Consider the following 22,194-nt stretch of genomic DNA (forward strand, 5'->3'; position numbering starts at 1 on the left):
AATAGCTAAATATTTGAGGAGACTTAGGATATAAGTAATAATGATAGATCTTAAAGGACTAGCAGGCCACAGGCTAATGTCTTTAACATGTATTATCTCATTTAATTCTCATAAGAAGATTTCAAAGGAAGTACTAATATTTTTTCCCATTCTACAAGTGGAGACAAAGACATTAAAAATTAAGTAGCATGCTGAAAAATCTCAGCATTTAGTGACAGAGCTGGAATTCCAACCCAGGACTATCCAAATTCAGAGTTGAAACTCATCACTATAACGCTATGCTTTCTCTATATATTATATACTCCAAAACAAGTGTTATATATTTTATACTATATATGTTATATATTACATACTCCAAAGTATTTTATATATATATTATATACTCCAAGTATATATATATTATTTATATATATACACATACACACAATTTTGGAATCTATAATATATAATACTTATGTGTGTATGTGTGTGTATATATATATACACACATAAGTATTATATATTATAGACTCCAAAATTGTGTGTGTATATACACACACACACACACACACACACACACACACACAGTTTTGGAGTATATAATATATAATACTTAGAGTATATATATATATACACACACACACAGTTTTGGAGTATATAATATATAATACTTAGAGTATATATATATATATATACACACACACACACACACATAATACTTGGAGTATATAATATGTAATATTTGGAGTATACATATATACTCCAAGTATTACCTGGCTTAGTTTCTTCCTTTGAATAAGAGAAAACAAATTCTACACATACAGAGAGAAACACTGTAGAAAGTCGAGCCTTTCAACCAGGCACGGTGGCTCACGCCTGTAATCCCAGCATTTTGGTAGCCCGAGGCGGGTGGATCACCTGAGGTCAGGAGTTCCAGACCAGCCTGGCCAACATGGTGAAACCCCGTCTCTACTAAAAATACAAAAATTAGCTGGGCATGGTGGTGGGCACCTACTCGGGAGGCTGAGGCAGGAGAATTACTTGAACCTGGGAGGTGGAGGTTGCAGTGAGCCAAGATTGCGCCACTGCACTCCAGCCTGGGCAACAAGATTAAAACTCCATCTCAAAAAAAAAAAAGAAAAAAAAGTTAAGCATTTCTTCTAAGCTTGAAAATACTTAATCAGACTCCAGAGGGGCAATGTTAGCTATGCCCAAAAGCCATCTTTTGTGTCAACATCTCTGGAAATGGAAGGTTTTCTGTGTCTGGGATCTGGCTGCACTTTGATTTCAGACCACAGGGTACATGACATACCCTGAGAGATACAGCTGAACTTCAAAGTTCATCCTATCCAAGGAAAACAAGTATACGCTTAGCACTTCTTAAAGCAGACTATTTCTTCTACCGCTTGTTATTATAATCATAACATTTATCATTATATTGAGCAGATTTATGCAACACATTAACAAAAGCATTCTTAGTTCTATTAAAAGGAAGCATAAGAAAATAACTTTTATCTTCTGAAAGTACAGGAATTACTGAACAAACCAATTCACTCAACAGTCTTTCTAATGTGAGGAAACTATATATTAAGTGCATTGTGTTTTCCAAACGTATAAAGCCTGGGTGCCACGTGCTGTCATCTGGCTCCTGCTGGTGCTATAAGTTCAGTAAGTTAAGGCTAAACCAGGTGATCGGGATCAGAATTTTACCAGGCTCAGCAAACAGTATTTTGATATATTTAGAATCATAGTCAGTTGCTGATCAGACATTCTTGAAATTGACCAGATCTGTCCTCTGTTACCCAGATTCTTCAGTAAAATTTCATCTTCACCTTGGGGAACAAAAGGGATGCAGGCGGGGGAAAAGAGCGAATAGGAAGTAATGTGTAAATCTTCAATGAAATAGTTCATTATTTGATACAGAATTACCTCGGACTGTCTCCCAACCTCCCTACCACCGCAAACATTCTAGAAATCCAAAGGGAGCAAAATAGTCAAACCCAGTAATACTGAACCAAGGAGGCCTCTGGCTTTTACGACAAATTAATAATAGATCTCCTTGGTAATAAAGTTCAATATTAAGGTGACCCAGATTTGTACTAGTATAAAACCTAGCTGGACTGGTAAAGTTAAATGACTTTTCTAGCACAGCAATGGGGCTAATAATGACAATCATGTATCCATATTACATTTCTCTTTCTAATTTTTGTGGCTTTATGACTTAAATCACAGTATTATTGTTAACACAGGGGTATTATTATAAGACTATAGTATTTTACCATTTTTCTTTGAATAAAAGATTTTAAATGTCTGTAATATTCTTAAGTATGGTTTAGTTTTTTGTTTGTTTTTTAAGACAGAGTCTCGCTCTGTTGCCCAGGCTGAAGTGCAGTGGTGCAATCTTGGCTCACTGCAACCTCCAGCTCCCAGGTTCAAGCGACTCTCCTGTCTCAGCCTACCAAGTAACAAGGACTACAGGTGCACACCACCATGCCCAGCTAATTTTTATATTTTTTAGTAGAGATGGGGTTTCACCATGTTGGCCAGGTTAGTCTTGAACTCCTGACCTCAGGTGATCCACCACCTTGGCCTCCCAGAGTGTTTGGATTACAGACATGAGCCATCTTGCCCAGCCAAGTATGGTTTAATTTTAATTAGAATTTGTATATATTAGTTTTCAATGGCTGCCATAACAAATTACCTCACATTTAGTGGCTTAAAACAATACTTTAGGCTGGGTGCAGTGGCTCACGCCTATAATACCAGCACTTTGGGAGGCCAAGGTGGGCAGATCACTTGAGGTCACGAGTTTGAGACAAACCTGGTCAAGATGATGAAACCCGACCTCTACTAAAAATACAAAAATTAGCCAGGCGTGGTGGTGCACACCTGTAATTCCAGCTACTCAGCAGGTTGAGGCAGAATTGCTTGAACCTGGTAGACGGAGGTTGCAGTGAGCCAATATCACACCACTGCGCTCCAGCCTGGGTGGCAGAGCCAGACTCTGTCAAAAAAAAAAAAAAAAAAAAAAACCTACACTTGATTATCTTACAGTCCTGTCGATTAGTCTGGCACGTGTGGGCCAGGCTGCATTCCCTTCCGGAGGCTCTAGGATAAATTTCTGACCTTGCCTTTTCCAGCTTCCAGAAGCTCCCCTCATGTGGGTGTGGCTCAGGAATGCCTTCCTCAATCTTCAAAGCCAGCGACGGCTGGTCAAGTTCCTCTCACACCACATTACTGTGACCTCCTTTTATGCCTCCTAATTTCACTTTTAAGTACCCTTGTGATTACTCTTGTCCCATCCAGGTAATCTAGGATAATCTCCCCATCCCAAAGTCCTTAACCTAATCACATCTGCCAAGTCCCTTTTGCCATGTAAGGAAGTATATTCACAGGTTCCAGGAATTAGGATACTTTGAGGGTGCATTATTCTACCTAACATATAATCCAGATTTTTTTGTGGAGCACATTGTCTACTTTTTATTATTGAGGACAATCAGAAACAAGATTTGTTTATGAGGAATTTACTTTGTGACAGCTTGTGCCAGAATGGACCTACCTATTCTGTTAAGTAAAGATTATTTATGGTTTGGATTTTGAGTGGATATTCATATTGCATCAAACTTATGTATACCAAATGAAAATTCAGATTTACCTAGGCCATTGGAAACTGTTTGCATATGGTGGGACAATTGTTTCTGGGGTAGGATGACCTAATGGCAAGAAGTCATTAAGTTTTAGACCCATAGAAGTATAAACAAAGGACCTCCCAATGAAAAAAACTTAAATGACTCAAAGTATTAATTGACTTGCTTCCATATTTAGCACCAGAGAAAACATTTATCTCTTAAACTTTAATCTCTTCAAACAGAGATAAAAGAAAGACAGACTTTATTTCTCTTCTAGGTAATCTAATTCCTTTGGGTTGAATACAGAGAAAACACAAGAGCCAGTACGTAGAGTTGCCATGAAAAAGCATTGCTCCAAATGACCGGTTTAGAGTCAATTCTGAAAATTCTATAGAGGAACTGGAGACATTTCTAACCATGAACTTGATGTCAGAAATGTTACAGAAGTCCTTCTGGGAGGTGGCCAGGTTGGGGGTGGTGGCTAATCATTTCAAAGAGTCTTTGCAGTCTGTAAACTCTCTGTTCTAAATATACCAGTGATTGTTTTGCTCACTGTATAAAAGGTTCGATTATTTTTAAAAGATGCAACAAGCTCTTAATCAAAATTCTGATTTATAGTATTATTTGAACAAATTGGCTAAAGTGAATAATTTAGTTACCTCTACCCAAAATATACTTTAAAAAGGCATAGGGGAAGAACAAACAAACAAACAAATGCATCAGCTGTTGGCTATATTCTAAGGTGGATTTTAATAGTTTCATTATATCAAAATCCTAGAAGCAAGTGTAATACTAGTCCAAAGCTTGAGGATTAAAAGAGCCATTTAAAACGCTGACTGCTTTGCTTCCTCTTTCAGTGATGCATTTGATTTTGAGATTGGCGTGGTTATAGTCAGAATCAGCCAAGGATTTGACATCTCTCAGGTTCTTCAGGTGCAAGGTATGTACTTTCTTTATTCAACCAACAAGTATTTATTGAGCACCTACTTTGTGCCTGACATTGTTATGGGATACAGCAGGGCACAATATAGACAAAACTCCTTGACAGTGGAGCTTACATTCTAGTGCTACTCATAGTGCATATAGTTCCCCCAGTATTTTCTCCAATGCTAAGACAAGTAGCCTTTGCCCTGCTAACCAGAAATATAGAGGAATTCAAGGTAGTCATCAATTATTTTTCTTATCATAAGACCACAAAGCCAGCATCAAGGAAAATAAACACCTTCAGTAAAATAATCTGCCAAATTAATTTCTGCAAGATGTTTCAGAAAATGAAGATTAATTCTTTCCTCAGAAAAACACGTATTTTGCTTTTGAGAGTCTATGAACTGGTTTGTAGCTAACATGGAAATGAGCCTGAATGTATCATGCTGTGAATCACCAATCTAAGTCAGAGGCAGAAACACTAATTCAGATGAGTGACTCTTTGTTTTTTCCCTGTAGAGAATTTGGTATACTTGCTTAGTCTTAGAATTTAAACATACTCTTTTGTGTATGAAATAAAGAACATATTGATATACTTACTGAAAAATTAGCACAAGACATGAATTCATGATTTACCTCTTCCGCTGAGCTTCACGACAGAGTCCACTTACAACACAACATTAAGAAAAAACGATGCTTTTCTGGTGCCTGTTATGTACCAGGCATAGTGTAGGTGCAAGTGGTGCTGGGTAGACTAAGATTAATAAATTCTGTCGGTGCCCTCAAGAGACACGCAACCTAGTAAGGGAAGTAGATCAATTATTAGAATTATAATAGGTATAAATAAGGAATTATGGGAAAGAAAGAAGGGGCACCTAACTCACTCCAAAAAAGCATTCTGGCGAAAATTACCTTTGATTTGAGATGCACTGGATGAGTAGGAGTTAACCAGACAAAGTTGAGGGAGAGAAAAGTAAGGAGACAGTTTGGAGAATGCATTCCTGACAAAGAGGAAAGCATTTGTAAAGGTGAGGACATGAGAATAGAGAGGAATGGAATATGTAGACAACCAAAAGCAGATTCATGTTACTGAATTGAAAAGTAGGAAGCCGACAATAGTAAAATGTGAGGCTGCCACTATAAGGAGGATCTAGACTGTAAAAGCCTCATTTGCCATATTAAAAAGATGGATCACATTCTGTAGATAATGAGGAACCATCAGAGAGATTCAAGTGAGGGAATAACGTGGTCAAATTTGGATTTTAGATCTCATGCTCTTTCGGTTATATGGGGCATGGACTCAGGACTAGAATGGAAATAGACAAATCAAAGAGTTCTACAATAATCAAACAAGACAAGGTGACAGCTTGAACTAGGGCAGCCTCAGTAGGGATGGAGAGAAAAGAACAGAATTGAAAAGTATTTCGCAGGTACGAAGAGCAGCGTTTGGGAGTTGATTGAATGTGTGGGATATGGGAAAGGGAGGAGTAAAGAAAAACTCCCTGGCTGACTGGATGAGCCAATGGAAATGGGAAATGCAAGAGGAAGTATAGGTTTAATGAGGAGATGCCCGGCTCAATTTCAAACAATCTCCTGTGGGAAATCCTACGGGAAATGTCTAATAGGCAGTTAGACAGTCCTCATCATAAAAGAGAAATCTGAGCTGGAAATACAGATTTAGGAGATGTTATGGGCTGAACTGTGTCTCCCCCACCAAATTCATACGTTGAAGTGCTAACCCCCAGGACCTCGGAATGTGACTGTATTTGGAGACAGGGTCTTTAAAGAGGTAATTAAGGTAAAAGTAGGTTATTTGGGTGGGCCCTAACCAATATTACTGGTGTCCTTATAAGAAGAGATTAGGATACAGACTGAGGGGTGATCATGGGAAGACATGATGAGAAGGCAGCTATCTTCAAGCTAAGCAATGAGGCCTCAGAATAAAATCAATCCTGCCGATGCCTTGACCTTGGAATTCTGGCCTCCAGAATTGTGAGGAAATAAGTTTTTATTGTTTATGACACCCTGTCTGTGACACTTGTTATGGCAGCCTGGGCAGACTAATACAGGAGACATCATGGCTAATGTGGATTGAAACCACCATCCTAGAAAATAGAACTCAAAGACTGCGTGTAGCCAAGGACTCCAAAGTGTAGGAAAAAGGCCCCAAAGAAGAGAAGGAGAGGTCAGAAAGGTGAAGAAACCAGAAGTCTGGGATCAGGTAAACCATGGGAGTACAGTGCTCAAAATGGGGAGAATAATCAACATTGCCAAATGCAGCAGAAATTTACAGTAAGATCATGAATCAAATGGAATTGGCATGACACAGGTAATCTTAGTGAGAGCAATTTCTGTAAAGCAGGGTTATCAGAATCGAGATTGCAGTGGGTTGAGGAGAGACTATCGGATGAACAAGCAGAGAATATGGATGTAGCCAACCCTTCTGAGAAGCTTGAATGGTAACAAGAGGAATGAGATTGAGCAGGCTTACTGTGGGGAGCCTATAGATCTCTGGGAGATCAAATCATGTTTCCAGACTAAGGAAATGGCACAAGAGAGTGCAAAAATTGAAGATGCAGGCAAAGAAAGGGGCGACCCACAGAGTAAGATCCAGGAGGAACAGAAAATTGAGGGAAAGGCATGAATGGAAGAGTTGGCCTGAAACATAAAAAAAAAAACACTTCATCTAAAATTGGAGCAAAGGAGGTGAGGACTGATGATGGGATATGTGGATGTGTGAGAGTAGAGTTGTAAATTGAAGAAGATGATGCACAATAGTCTCAATTCTTTCTGTTAAGCTGGAGCAATGGTTTACTTCTAAAAGCAAGAGAGGAATGGTTTAACTGAGGATGAGAAGAAACTAGTAAGCATTTTAAAAAGTCATGATGGAGAATGAAAAAGATCAGCAAGAACTGATCAGTGTACAACAGTGAAAACCCAGTTGTGGTTGTCCAGTTTTCTCTGGCAGCATGAAGTCTCCAAGGTACAGGAGCAGCATCAGGGTATTTCTGAGAGTAGGTTCAGCAGACAGAAAAAATAATTCTTAAGGGCTATTGCCTGATCGATTCATATTCTATTTGCTGGTTCATTATTGTCTCCGTCAAAACAGGAAAGAATATGAGTGGATTAGGTGAATTTTCTGATGCGACCATTCTGGTATGTTGTAGGAGAAGAGGAGGACGAAGAAAAAACTAGAGATCCAGTGTTTGTATAAGACAGAGAGCTACTATCTGATTATGTATACTCTATGATAATGAAGCATTAAAAAATAAAACTGCGAGGAGAGTGCATCCTATGCGAAATTGTAGCACAAAAAGTTATCTCTTGGTGCCTTTAACCTTCCTTTTTATGCCCCTTTTCTTCTTTATGGACATTTTAAATCTCCAGATCAGAAATACTAACTCCCACTCAGTGAGTATTCACTATTAATGTATATTCCCTCCTAGTAGAACTTAATACTTTAGTAGCAACAATAGTTAAAATATTTGAGCACTTACGTGAACCCGGGAGGCGGAGCTTGCAGTGAGCCGAGATCGCGCCACTGTACTCCAGCCTGGGCGAAAGAGTGAGACTCCGTTTAAGAAAAAAAAAAAAAAAAAATTGAGCACTTATTATGTGCCATCTATTATGCTTCATGTTCACACATAGCATTTATCATCCCAGCTACCCTATCAGGAGAGCATTATCATTGTCCCCATTTTACAACTGGTAAAATGGGGGCTTACCCAAATTCACAAGGCTAGTCATTGGTACAGCTGGGATTCAAACCTGTATCTGTTTGAAGCCCCTATTTTATCTTTGAAAAAGAAGAGCTAGAGAGGATGGTGACATATAACGAGAGGCAATGGTGAAATCTGAGCTCTGGAAATGAGGCAAAGCTGTTTCTATGTGTTCCTTAAGACACCCAACAAGGGGGCTGCCTGTCTATGGTAACATAGACCTGACTTTGAGGGCAATTACAAGTACTTAAAATTAAGAGAACTGTTGTGTTGCAAACTTCCTAGGTTTTAATTTTTTTTCCTGGCTTTTGTGCTATAATGTTTTCCATCTAAAAATGAGAATGCAAAATATAACTTGTATTTAGATTACACATTTGCTTTGTGTGTTATGTTGATCTCTTCAAGCTGAAAGATGTGATGTAGCTGAAAAGCATTGCTCCCACCCCTCATTGTTCCATCTGCCAAGATGCATCATCAATTTACTTCTATAAAGCAATACAGCAACCAAGTTTTGCAGTATTTCTCAAAGAATCCTGGCAGTGAACTGCATCCCCTTTTAATTTCCCAAGGGTTGTATCCTATTTAAACAAACTTTGATGTTTGAAATATTTCTGCTTCTTAGTCAAGAAAGGGAAAATACAATTGGATGCTAATAAAATAATTACAAGTACCAACTATCTAGGGTAAACAAAGAAAAACAATGTTACACAAATACATGAAGAACATGCAGAAAAACAACATAATGATAGAAATTAACTTTCCGCCACATTTCCATGCATTGTTTTGAGGTTTATGTAATTTATGACACAAACCTCTGATTAGATTTTGAATTGGAAGAAATAAACTTGCATTTCATTATATTATGCTGTAATTCAGGGCCTAATAAATCTTAAGTATTGCATTATACTGTGTTAATGATTATCATCATAGCTTTTCCAACACAGGCACCACAGTGTCATCACAGATTATAATTTAAAGGAAATATTAGCAATTCAGAGTGCCCATATACTGTAGTTAATAAAGCAGTGAATAGAAATCAGCTTTATAGATAATTTACCAGCTAACGACAATTATTTTTATATTGTATCACAGGCTTATGTGAGAATAACTTTTAATATAAATAAGATCGATGCTCATAACATTGTAACTTGTATACTGTAGCAACTCATCCAATACTGATGACTGATAGTGTCTCTTAATAAATTATTGCCTGACAACACACACAAAAAAAGGCATGATATTTCATACTGCTCACTTCCCAGAGGTATTTAGCAAGTTTTCCAACTACAACAAGGAGTCAAAATTGTACTGGTAAGAAATAAAGTGATGGAACATGATTTGCAAAATATTGTGGTCAAGTATTCCATGTAAGTACAGCATGATTTGTGACCATCTCAGAGCACGGGGATACTGCTGTGTCTGATCGAGTGGCTTAGCAAAATAAAGACAGATAGCAATGTAGTAAATAATTACTTGATTAGAAGGCAACCACTGCAGGATTGCTTCCTGCCTTCAATTCAACTAGACTTCACCTGGGGTACAGCACATTGATTCATATGAGCATTTACAGCTTTGAGCTGACTGACCAAGGAAAGAATTACAACTTAATAATTAATAAAGAAAAAGGATGCTGTAAAATGGGAAGGGATTCCATTACCCAGTGGGTTTCCCTGCTCTCCCTTCTGGTGTCAGATAATTAACAAATCTCTATCCTTAAGATTCAAAGCAGATTGTAATTTGTAGACCTCTGCCTATTTCTAAAAGACATCTTAAAAAAAAAAAAAAAAAAGACTGGAGACATAACATTTGAAGCAATCTTGATAAGTAAATTGAGTTTCAAAAAATAGTCACTCCAACTGGGTACCATATAATCGATTTATAAAGCACTTGAAAATACAGTAACTACTATTCAAAGTACTTTTGGCATTTACATGACAGTATGGCTCAAGAGTCACTCTTAGTTATTACTATGAAAACTGTTTGGGATGTGGATGACAAAATTGATTAGAAATCTACCCTCAACTGAGAGAACCTACAGGTCTGAGCTTTTTCTTCCACCATCATAACTTCAGGTTGAGGTTATAAACATCTTGAAAAGAGAGAAGGGCAGGCGTGCTCTCTATATCTCTATCTCTATTTCTATATCTCGATCTCTATCTATCTATCTCTATCTCTATCTCTCAGTAGCAATGTGGCCTTATAAACTACGACATACTACAGAATTATCTAATGTATTCAAGTTCCCAGTAGTTACCATGAAAGGATTTCCAGGTGGTGGTCTTTTCCAGGGAAAAGTCCCCTCTCCTTCCCCATTTGCCTCTCATGCTTCCATTTCCCAGGCTCTTATCTCACTGGTCCCACCTTCTGTCCTCTATCTCCCGCTTTTTTATATAACTTTGTATACAGTATTAACTGCACTTCTTTCAAACATTGTCTTTTGTACTTACCACACACATACACACACACTTCTCACATCCCCATTCTTCACAACTCTGTACTTGTTTTTCTTCTTTTATAAAGACAGTACTTTCAAAACTATTGAACTGAATTGAACAGCATTGATCTGTTCTTTAATTTATTACAACATACAATTCTCGAGTGCCTGTTGGTGCAAACATGGTTCCAGGTAATAAACGGGAGGGGTGGCACCATGAAGAACATGGGAGGGATAACATGAGGTCCAAGCATAGGGTTTGGAATAGACAGACCTGGATTTGGATCCCAAATTTGACATCTTTTGTCTGTGTGATGTTGGTCAAGTTACCCATCCTCTCTGTGTTTCACTTTTTGCATTTTCCAATGGGAATAATTATAGTACCTACGTCACAGATTTGTTGTTTTGGATTAAAGAATTTGGTGGCTGCAAAGTGTTTAGCATTGTACTTGGCATACAGTAAATTCTCAATAAATGTTGGTGATGAAAAATGGCGTAAGTTCTGCCCTCCAGGAGTCTGGAGTCCATTGTGAATAAGATAGACATCCAAGTCACACAGTTATAGTAGTTAGTGCAATAAAGGTTTAAGCAAGGTATTACGGAAATATAGAGGAGATTGATTCTGATTGAGAAATTTGGGGATGGTTTTTGAAAACATGCAGACTGGGTGTTCCTTCAACAAGCAGCTATTGTGATCAAGGCATATCACCGAAGGAGAAGGGAGAAGAGGGATAAACACTAGAATTGGGAGCAGAAGACTTGGGTCACTAGCTGTGCTACCTTGGACAAATCACTTGAACTTTCTGAGGCTTTTTGGTAAAATGGGGAGAATAATACCAACTCTGCATGCATCCCAGTATTGGTATCAAATGAGATACTATGTAGAAAGGGCTTTGTAATTTCTGAAAATTAAAAATGTAGTCGTGATGGTGGTGATGATAGAATAAATAACTTTTATTGTCTGGCTAGTGGAAATCAACTTATATCCATTCGTTCATACTCTCTTGGCTGACTCCCCTTGTGGCTAATGGTATGCCTTTGCAAGTCATCTGGCCAGTATTTCTGTTGACAAAAATGTTTAGACAAAGTCTACTCTTAATTTCCCTGCATACAAACAGAGGCAAGCAGTACACCAGATAGATCATTCAGAAGAACAGATAATCAAAACATCACTTCTGTTTAGTGTTGAAATGCAAAAAGGAAGGAGTGCACAGAAGGAGGCCTTAGATCACCTACCAAGTGAATAATTAAGAATTAACTTGAATAAGAACTTGCGAAAATCACTATGCAAATGGGAATCACACCATGGTATGGATCTGAAAATCCAAGATGGCAAAGCAAGCTGATTTTAGCCTTTAGAATAAATACTCTCTGTAATCTTCTGTCTCTATCATCTTTGAGGAAACTGCTACATCTAAAGCATTCGAGCAAAATTTGGTTTTGTCTCTCAGGCCTGCAATTTTGCAGCTTGCTCTGTTCTGGATGGGCTGTGCACATACCTTCAAGCAATTGTTGGAATCGCTCCCAGTTCACTCAGCCCGCTGACTCCATTACAAAAGAGGATTTATCTTTCTTTCCCTCTTTGTCCAAACTAGAGGACAAAGAGCATGGCAACCAGTGGCTAATCACAGGGCCCACTGGAGCCTGCCCAAAAAAAGAAAAGAGAAGAATCCCCTCCCAGGGCAGCCCTTACAGTTGCCACATCAGATGACTGCAAAGAGCAGGTTACCCCATAAGTGGCCCCTGCAATACCTCAGAAGACAAAATAACAGCTAGGGTGTCGTCATCCAGGACAGTGACAACAAAGTCTGGGTACCAGTGCTGCTGCTCTAGTGCAGCCTTCCATATAGAACCGTATCTTTAGGGTCCTCCTTTTAAAATGACATGTTGGATGGGCCATGATTTTGGGGGATTAACTTAGCCCATTACACCATGTGCCTGAGAGTGTTTAGGTTTATCTGATGATAAAGCGTAGGAAGGTAATAAAACAACTCTGAAATAATAAAAATAAGCCACAGGAGGAGGGTCTTCATGGTGGGAAGCATATGCAGATCTCTTTGCATATGAACCCTGTAACTTGCTGGGTGATATCAGGCAAGTCACTTAACCTATTAGTTTCTTCATCTACAAAATGAAGATGATAATAGTAGTAAATATCTCAGAGTTGTTTAGAAAGGAATAAAATGCAACACATTCCCTGGCACCCAAAGAGTGTGCAATAAATAGCAACTGCTAAAATAACTCCCAGGCATCTCAAAATACTCAATTTGTTTTGCATAACTAGGCCCATTTCCAAAAGTTGCATAAATATACTGCCTACAGAATGTAGTTCTTGCTCTGTTCTTTAAGGACCTCCAAAACACTGTGCAGAAACTTTGTTTATTCTTTTTGCAAAGCTTGGGGGGTGGGACAAGGAAAGGGTTACAGTTTTCCATTTCACAGACGGGAAATCCGAGGCATAGAAAAAGTAAATTACTTGCTTAATGTCACATAAAGCCAGCAGCAGAGCTGTAATCGGTTGTGACCCCACAGTGCAATGCAGCTTGTCTTCACCTTTCAAAAGTCAGGGGTAAGCAACTTCTGTCTCAGCTTTAATACCATCAGTCTAATTTCTCAGATTTTCTATAGCTGCTGATCTTGAGAACCTTTGAAGCTTTGGGGAAATCACATGGGTGATTTGACCTTAAATCTCATGCCACTAGCAAAAGATTAATTGCTAAGACCTGGAAAGGGGCCAGACAATTCTGTGTAGCTGAATAGCAGCTTCGTCTAGGGATGTGACTGTCCTGACAGATTTAGTTAGTACATAATTGATAAATCTAGAGTTTGTATAGCTTCGCTTCACAGATAGATAAGGCAATGGGCTCCAAGGGTTGACATTTACAGAAGCTCTCCCAGTGTTTTGTAACACTGAATCTAGGTTTTCTATCCTCTTCCTCTGAGCATTGCTCATTTTCTAAGGCTCTGTTCTCAGCAGGCAATAAGATGAGGGCATCTGACAAGAGTGCCACCTCACCCTGTGTAAGCAAGAAGCAAGAAGCCTCCTAAAGTGTAGCACTGTTATATGACTGCTTTGAAAGTCTTATTTACCCTGATCCAGTGCAGGGTGAGGTCAAAGAGAGATCCAGCACATTACATAGCAGCTAGGAAATTTTCGTCACAATCAGAATCCAAAAAAGATAAAAGGCAGCCAGATACAACATCAAAGCTTGGATAGTGCGTCTCAACCTTGGGCAGGAAATTTTGTACTGCTTGACTCCTGTTCCAGACTAAAACGTGTCACAAGACCCCTTTTAGCAATTTGAACTCTGACAGGCACCCAGAAACCTCAGCTTTTATTTCTTTGACTTTGGTCACCCACTCCACAAAGTATTTTGCTTATTGAAAGGAATTGGTGGTGGATATTTTCCATTGTAATTTGTATCCAGAGCCTATAGAGTTTATTGTAAGATTTTGTTATCTTTTCTTAATTCTTGCTGTCTAGTTTTATGTTTCAATTCATGAAGCATTGCTATGTGGCTGATATATACCCAGTGTACTTCTGTAATTTTGCCACTTCCAGTTGTAAAACATCTGACCCACTCGCTTAGGTCAGTAAATCAGTGGCTTACAGTGTGAAAGACTTTCTGTTTGTTTGTTTTTGCACAGTAGTGAATAAGGATGGCATTAAATAGCCTCTCTTGCCCTCACAAATAAAAATGCAGTAACTTCATGTATCATAACTTAACACATAGAGCTATTTTTCTAAGCTAGTTGTGACAACTTTCTGAATACAATTTACTAAGATACATTACTTTTTCTCTTTTCTTTTGGAGACACAATCTCACTCTATTGCCCAGGCTGCAGTGCAGTGGCATGATCATGGCTCACTGCAGCCTCTACCTCCCAGGCTCAGGTGATCCTCTCACCTCGGCCTCCCAATAGCTGGCACTACACACCACACCCAGCTGATTTTTGTATCATTCATAGGGATGGAGTTTCACCATGTTGCCCAGGCTGGTTTCAAACTCCTGGGCTCAAACGATACACCCATCTTGGCTTCCCAAAGTGCTGAGATTACAGGCATGAGCTACTTCACCCAACCAAAATATATTACTTGTATTAAAAGATAATATATAAAAATCATTTAGAAAAAAAATACTATGTATAAACAATTATTTTATCACATACATACCATTTTAAATATTAAAAGTTTATAAGATTGTTTCTAGAAACTTTGTAGTTCTGAGTTAAGTAGGTGATTTTGTCTTCTTTCATCAGAGGAATTAGAGAGATTAGAACAGGAGAGACTAGCATTGGAAGCGACTATCAAAGACAGTGAGTGTGAAGAGGAAAGTGGAGGCATCCGAGGCTTGTTTAAAAAAGCTGGCAAGTTGAACATTACCAAGGCAACGCCTAAAAAAGGTAAGAACTTTTTAAAAATTTGCAAAAAAGTTTACAAGGTGAGCCACTATTGGAGCATCTATGAAGAGTCCAAAGTCAGCATCTAAGATGTTGGGGGCATTGAGTGTGGGTAGGAACTGAAAGGTTTCTCTCCAGAAGGTAGTATGGATAAACGGTAGCAGCTATTGTCATTTATCAACCTCATTAAGTACTTTGTACCATCTTACTGTCAAAAATTATTTTTAAATGTAATATTTGGTTTGGAAGTCAAATAGTGCTTAAGCAGATTGCATGCCATAAAACAGAAGTTTCTCAGTTAAGATGGAAAGGGGATAGAAATTTAAGAGCCAACACCCAAACTGTCTTATCCACACACACCCTTACCTTTCAGACATTTCAGGGAACTGAAATATGACTAGTACATGCAAATACGGTATCCAGCTGGAAGGCTGATTTCAACAAAAGCATCTTTATCACAAACCAGAATGCAGGACTTAGAACTTGATTGGTACTCACTACCTGTAGATTTCATCTAAATGGTACACTTATATGTGGACTTATGGTATGCAGTCCTGGGACAGAGGATCAGAGGTTGGGAGAGCTTGTTACACATTTTATAAACAGATGATTCAAACTTTTGGTTTTTTGAAAATTACTTTCCGAAACGCTATGGGTTTGAGTTTAATGAGGTCCACAGTGACCTCTGCTGGTCAAAAATCAGAATGTTACCAGGCATTTATTTATGCACGAATGTCCTGTAGTTACTGAAGTCATACACTGGTGTGAGGCCAGCAAAAGATGGTTTCTCTGGGAGGGTCTCCAAGTCAAACAGCAGGATCCAAGGGGAGACTTAGCAGGCTTCTGGTCTAGGTTGACCGGCGCCAACCCTTTAAAGAGGCCCTTCGACACGGCCATCTCCTACCCTGTAAATTGTTTGTCTGTTTGCTTTCCTACTGTAGCCCAAGGATGAAATTTCACCTGTAATATAATAGTTTTATATATCCACAGAGAATGATGGGAAATCCAGATATTGGCCCACTTCAAATACTCTGGCTACTGTCTAGTTCCTGGGATACCCCATGGGCCGTGGCCTACTCCTTACAGTCCACCTTAAAATGACATAAATGATGTGTTTGAATTCAAGTTGAAGCTACATCAGGACTTTTAGGGTGAAAATATTTAAATAAGACTGTTCTGGATGCTAACTACTGTCTTCTTTTCTTTCTAATTATTTGGTTTAACTGTGAAAAAAGTTAACAATCCATTAAATCTGTTCTATTAAGTGGTACAGTCTGGAAAATAATGGAAAATTCCAAAGTCATAGCCCAATAATGTGCTCTAACTAGAGAGAGGGAAGCATTAATGTCCTTACCATGACAGCAGGACTTGTTATTTATTCTGGAAGCTTATTTCTGCATCACAACACTTGTTTTGGCAAAAATATACTCTTCCAAAAGTCAACATGTCAAATTGTTCAGAAAAGAAAAGTAATAATGTTATATACTGTTTTAATACCTAGAAGTTTAAACACAGCTCTAAAGTAGGCCCATTCACTACTCTGGACTTCCATTGGTTGTCAACTCTTTTGAGTTCTAGACCAGAACCAATCCTGCCCCCAGGTACCTGAGTGTGAACAGGAGGCCTCTGGCTGCTTTGACTTGTCTGTAAGTGAGGGCAGAGCTTGGTCCATTTTGTAAATAAATTTTTCTCCCTCAACGGCCCCAGGGACATAAAAACAATATCAGATCATTGCTTCAGAACTGACAGACCCTAAACATGGAAATAGCAAAAGATAAAACAAAGCATCTTCAGAACCTCTTAGATCAGAGAGGAAGCTCTGAAGAGGCTGTCAGCCCTCCTCTAAGCACCAGGCTGACACCACCTCTTTGAAACAGAGCAATAAAGTCACGACTTTCAAAGACACAGATATGAGAAATGCTACGTACACTGTGGCAGATAAACCCTCTTGGCAAACAGGAACAGGTCCAGTTCCAACACTGGCTGAGTTCCCTAGTACACTTTCACTGTATCCATGTTAGGGTAGAAATCGCATTTAAAAAAATTTTAACTATTTCATATGCACCCTTAATTATAACTCAAGTAAAGATGTTTTGTATTTCTATATTTTCTAAGCTTTTTATTTTCATCTAATTCACAAAGATTCAAATAGCTCAAATGGCTTTACTTTAGCTTCACAAGATTCCTTGAAAAGAAAGCAGAGGAGTAAGCCAGGCTGACTAAGGGACTAAATAGTCATAGAGTTCAAGATGCACACGGTCCCTGGCAAATTTTATAAACCAGACCTGAATGGAACTTAAACCAAAATAGTGCTTCATGAATCAATTCCCTAATGAAAGGATATTTCTGATTCTATAGCTTATTTCTAGAAAACCACTTACCACATGTTAAGTAAATACAAAAATATTAATATCATTAAGGTGATTTATATCTGAGATTTCGGGAAATGGGGATATTCTGGCTAGTAGCATTGTTGCATGCCTAAATAATAACTCCACTCTGAGACAGATTACTAAAGGTCTGAAAAAATCCATTGTCTTTTAATAAAAACTATAATTATAAAGCTGTTTTACTTATTGACTGTAAATATTTTATTTAACTATTGAAGATGTTCTCAATTATTCTGGGATTGGACTTTTATCTCTGCCTTTTGAAGAATAGAGTTGCTATTTATTTTAGGTATAATAAACACAAATCTGTGACCTTTTCTCTGTTTTCATCACTAGATTGATTGGAAAGTTATTTTGTTTCTGCCCTCAAAAGCAAACAGATGCATCAGTTCCTCTTTCGTTTCAGATGGCAGCATTAACACAAGCCAGTCGATGCATGTGGGAGAGTTCAACCAGAAACTGGTGGAAGCCAGCACTCAATTTAAAAAGAAACAAGAAAAAGGCACCATTGATGTTTGGTGGTTGTTTGATGATGGAGGTAAAAACTTTCAGAAAATACACTAGGGACAAGAATTTCTATTTTGATAAACTTAAACTGCATGAGAAGGTATATGGGAACAATACTGGTTAAAGAATAACATTTCTGTGTTCTCCAAAGATTGTAACTTAATTAAGAGCTATCAATGTGGGAATGAATAAAGATATAAAGCTATTCATTTCCTCCCATTTAGACATACTCATTGTGTCATAATTTATTCTTTATTCCAGGGTTAACACTTCTTATCCCCTATATCTTGACTCTCAGAAAAAAATGGAAAGACTGTAAATTAAGAATCTATGTGGGAGGGAAGATCAACCGCATTGAAGAAGAAAAAATTGCGTAAGTAGTTTGCCACTCACATGTTAGGTCATTTCAGAGGTTTGTTGCTTTAATGCTTTAATTTTAATAACTTTAAGTGTCTCTGAGACACAATAGACTTAAAGACAAAGCCACCAGGATAGGCCTCGTGTTTACTTGGTTCTCTGGTCAGTAAATTATTCACATATTTTTCCTGATCACTGTCTTCAAGCAAGTCCTCTTATCCTCTGTCACAAATGCTTTCCAAAAGGAAGGTGCCACAGAAGCCTCAAGTCTTGAGTGGGAGCTTCGTTATCTCATATAATGCTTATTTTGTTCTGACCAGTAAAGGCATCCAAGAAAAGAAGAGCCTGAAGGAAATCTGTGTCCAGTTGCTTTTTCTGTGGGAATTCAAACCTCCTAATTCATGGCAGTCACTCTTAGCACAGCGTATATAAAAGAGAACTAAATGGAGAGACTGCACCTGGGTTGTAGCCCCAGCTCTGCCATCAAGGAGCTGCAGGACTTTGCAACAGTCTCCAAACGCATCTGGGTCCCCAGTTTCTCCTTTGTAGTTTGAAAGAGTTTAAAGGGATGACTGTAGAGAACTCTTTTAATTTAAAAAAAAAAAAATCCCACAGTGTAAGTCTGTATCTTTCTCATTAATTTAGCCATTGAGAGTTGATGCCAGTTGTGAGAATAATAAGCATACTGAGAACATGACACATCTAGAGGTCTCTGGTGGAAATCCAGAAAACCACCTTCAGCAGCTCTTAGTCCCTCAGGGCAGGGACTAAGCTCTGAGCCCTTCCTGGAACCAGCACTTCCAGAAGTCCCAAAATAATGACAGGCTTTATTCATTAATTTTTAATATTTTCTCTTCCCCCTTCCCTCTTAGGATGTATTCTGCTGTGAATGTGATATATATATATAATGTATAACTATGTATAACTGTATAATGTATAATGTATAATGTATAACAATGTATAACTGTGTGTATGTGTGTATGTATATATACACACACATACACACACACACACACACACACACACACACGTAGTTATACATTGCTACATTGTTACATTCTGAGAAATGTGTCAGGCAATTTCATATTGTGCAAACATCATAGAGTATACTTACACAAACCTAGATGGTATAGCCTACTACACACCTAGGTTATATGGTATATGCTGTTGCTCCTAGGCTACAAATCTGAACTGAATACTATAGGCAAATGTAACACAATGGTAAATATTTGTATATCAAAACATAGAAACGGTACAGTAAAAATACAGCATAAAAGGTAAAAAATGGTCCACTTGTATTGAGCACTTACCATGAATGGAACTTGCAGGACTGGCAGTTGCTCTGGGTGAGTCAGTGAGTGGTGAGTGAACGTGAGGCCCCAGGACATGACTACACCACTGTAGATTTTATCAACACTGTATACTTGGGCTACACAAAATTTATACAAAAATATTTTTCTTCAAAGCTGGATCTGGGAATAAAAAATATTTTTTTCTTCAATAATAAATTAACCTTAGCTTACTGTAAACATTTTTACTTTATAATTTCTAAGCTTTTGACCCTTTTGTAACAACACTGACCTTAAAACGTATTGTATAGCTGTGCAAAAGTGTTTTCTTTATATCTTTATTCTATAAGCTTTTTTCTATTTTTAAAATTGTTTTCTTTTTTTCCTTTTAAATATTTTTGTTAAAAACTGAAACATAAACACACACATTAGTGTAGGTCTATCCAGGGTCAGGATCATCAATATCACTGTCTGCCACCTCCACATCTTGTATCCCACTGGAAGGTCTTCCAGGGCAATAACAGGCATGGAGTGTCATCTCCTATGATAACAAAGTTTCCTCTGGAATACCTCCTAAAGGACCTGACTGAAACTGTTTCACAGTTCACTTTTTTTAATAAGTAGAAGGAGTACACTCTAAAATAATAATAAAAGGTATAGTATGTAAACACATAACCAGTAACAGTCATTTATTATTGTTATCAAGTATTATGTACTGTACGCAATTGTATATGCTATATTTTTAAATGACTGGCAGTGCAGTTGGTTTGTTTACATCAGCATCATCACAAACGTGTGAATAATGCATTGTGCTATGCTGTTACAACAGCTACGACATCACTAGATGATAGGAATTTTTCAGTTCCATTATAATCTTATGGGACCATCATCGTATATGCAGTCTGTCATTGACCAGAATGTTTTTATGTGGTGTATGACTGCATATATATTACGCATATATGCATATATGTCTTTTCAATCAAAGCAATATGATATTTATATACTAATATTATATAGATTTAATTCTACTTAAAGAGGATCATATTAACATGGAAACTAACATAATGTGTATAAAATTTTATATTTCTTAAAGCTGCCAATATTTTATTGGGACAATTAGTATAATTTGAAAATGTTTTGTGGCTTAGATGGTAGTATGGCATCAATGTTAAATTTTCCAATTTCAAAAATTGTGCTCTCTTTATATAAGAGATTATCCTTGTTCTTAGGAACTGCTCACTGAAAAATTTAGGGGTAAAGGTGCCTAATATCTGCAACTGACTTTAAAAGATTAGAGTAGATAGGTAGATAGAGATAGAAGTAAATAGATAGATAAATATAAAGACAGAGAAACAAAGAAAATGATAAATCAAATGGGACAAAATATAAACAATTGGTGAATTTGGGAGGTCTTTGTATTATCTTAAAAACTTTTCTGTAACTTTGAAATTATATCAGAATTATCAGTTGCCAGGAAAAAGCCATATATATATGAGGTTTTATAATATATATGATGGTTTATAATGTTATGTTTATATATTATATAATTTAGATATAATATGTTTGTATATATAATTAATCATATAATTTATCATCTTATGATATATTATATGATAACTGTTTGTCAGTAGCTTGTCAGTAACTCTGTAAAAATTATCACCAATATAATAGTCCATAAGTATTAAGACTTGCTGTCTTTCAAATAATAAGAAATGCGGAAAGATTTGCATTCTGTTCCCTGTGACATAAATGCAGAGTTGGATTGGCTGTTGCCAGTGTCTGCACCTACAGGGGTTTCTTTATGCCTTCTGTGAAATAGCTTGGTCCACACTTAATGCATTCATCAAGTACTGTAATGAAAATCAAACACCAACCAAAAAGCCTCTGTCTGAAAGCTAAGCTGAAATAAGATGTGATTGCTTTTGATATCTTAACTCAAACACAAAACTCTTTGATTGAAAATAGTTAAATATGCAATGATGAAGTATTTTCCTTTTATATTTTCAGAATGGCTTCCCTTCTGAGCAAATTTAGGATAAAATTTGCAGACATCCATATCATTGGTGACATCAACATTAAGCCAAACAAAGAGAGGTATGAAATATTTAACAAGAGCCATTGATTACCCATGGTACTCTCTCATTCTCTTTTGTGTTGATTATCAAACAGTAAAAATGTTATGTATTTACTGCAGTGACTTCTTGATAGGATCTAATAAGAAGGGCCTTCAAATAATCACGACATGGAACTAACAAGTACATTCTAAAGGGAAGAAAAGCTTTTACAGTGAAGACAAGCCTGAGAGGGAGAATTGTTGAAACAGATTAGTTAGTATTTTAGAATTGCCCTTCCTGTTCTTGGTTTCTATGGTGGCAAGAGTAGCACGAAGTGCGAGGTCATACTATTCTGACCAGAGCCATCAGGGCAAGTTTTGTTACTCAGAGTTACTCGTGGGGCAGCCTGGATGGGGAGCTCTGATGGAGAAGATGTGGAAATAGCTTGTGTCTTCTTGGCACACTGACAATACCAACTCTAAAGGACCATTTTAGCTTTTAGGCACTAAAG

At 37.6% G+C, this 22,194-nt stretch overlaps 1 protein-coding gene across 4 annotated transcripts in view; it reads left to right on the plus strand.

Annotated features, from left to right (window-relative positions):
- The window catches only part of SLC12A1 (solute carrier family 12 member 1), a 97,356-nt gene that overhangs the window by 63,720 nt on the left and 11,442 nt on the right, over positions 1-22,194 (plus strand). For all 4 annotated transcript variants that reach the window (XM_054450420.1, XM_054450419.1, XM_054450421.1 and 1 more), the window contains exons 20-24: positions 4,466-4,548; positions 14,946-15,089; positions 17,883-18,014; positions 18,245-18,356; positions 21,637-21,723. In XM_054450420.1, the coding sequence (XP_054306395.1) occupies positions 4,466-4,548; positions 14,946-15,089; positions 17,883-18,014; positions 18,245-18,356; positions 21,637-21,723 (558 nt within the window). The remainder of the gene's footprint in view (positions 1-4,465; positions 4,549-14,945; positions 15,090-17,882; positions 18,015-18,244; positions 18,357-21,636; positions 21,724-22,194) is intronic.

The sequence above is a fragment of the Pongo pygmaeus genome, chromosome 16 (genome assembly GCF_028885625.2).
Source record: "Pongo pygmaeus isolate AG05252 chromosome 16, NHGRI_mPonPyg2-v2.0_pri, whole genome shotgun sequence".
Taxonomy (NCBI): domain Eukaryota; kingdom Metazoa; phylum Chordata; class Mammalia; order Primates; family Hominidae; genus Pongo; species Pongo pygmaeus.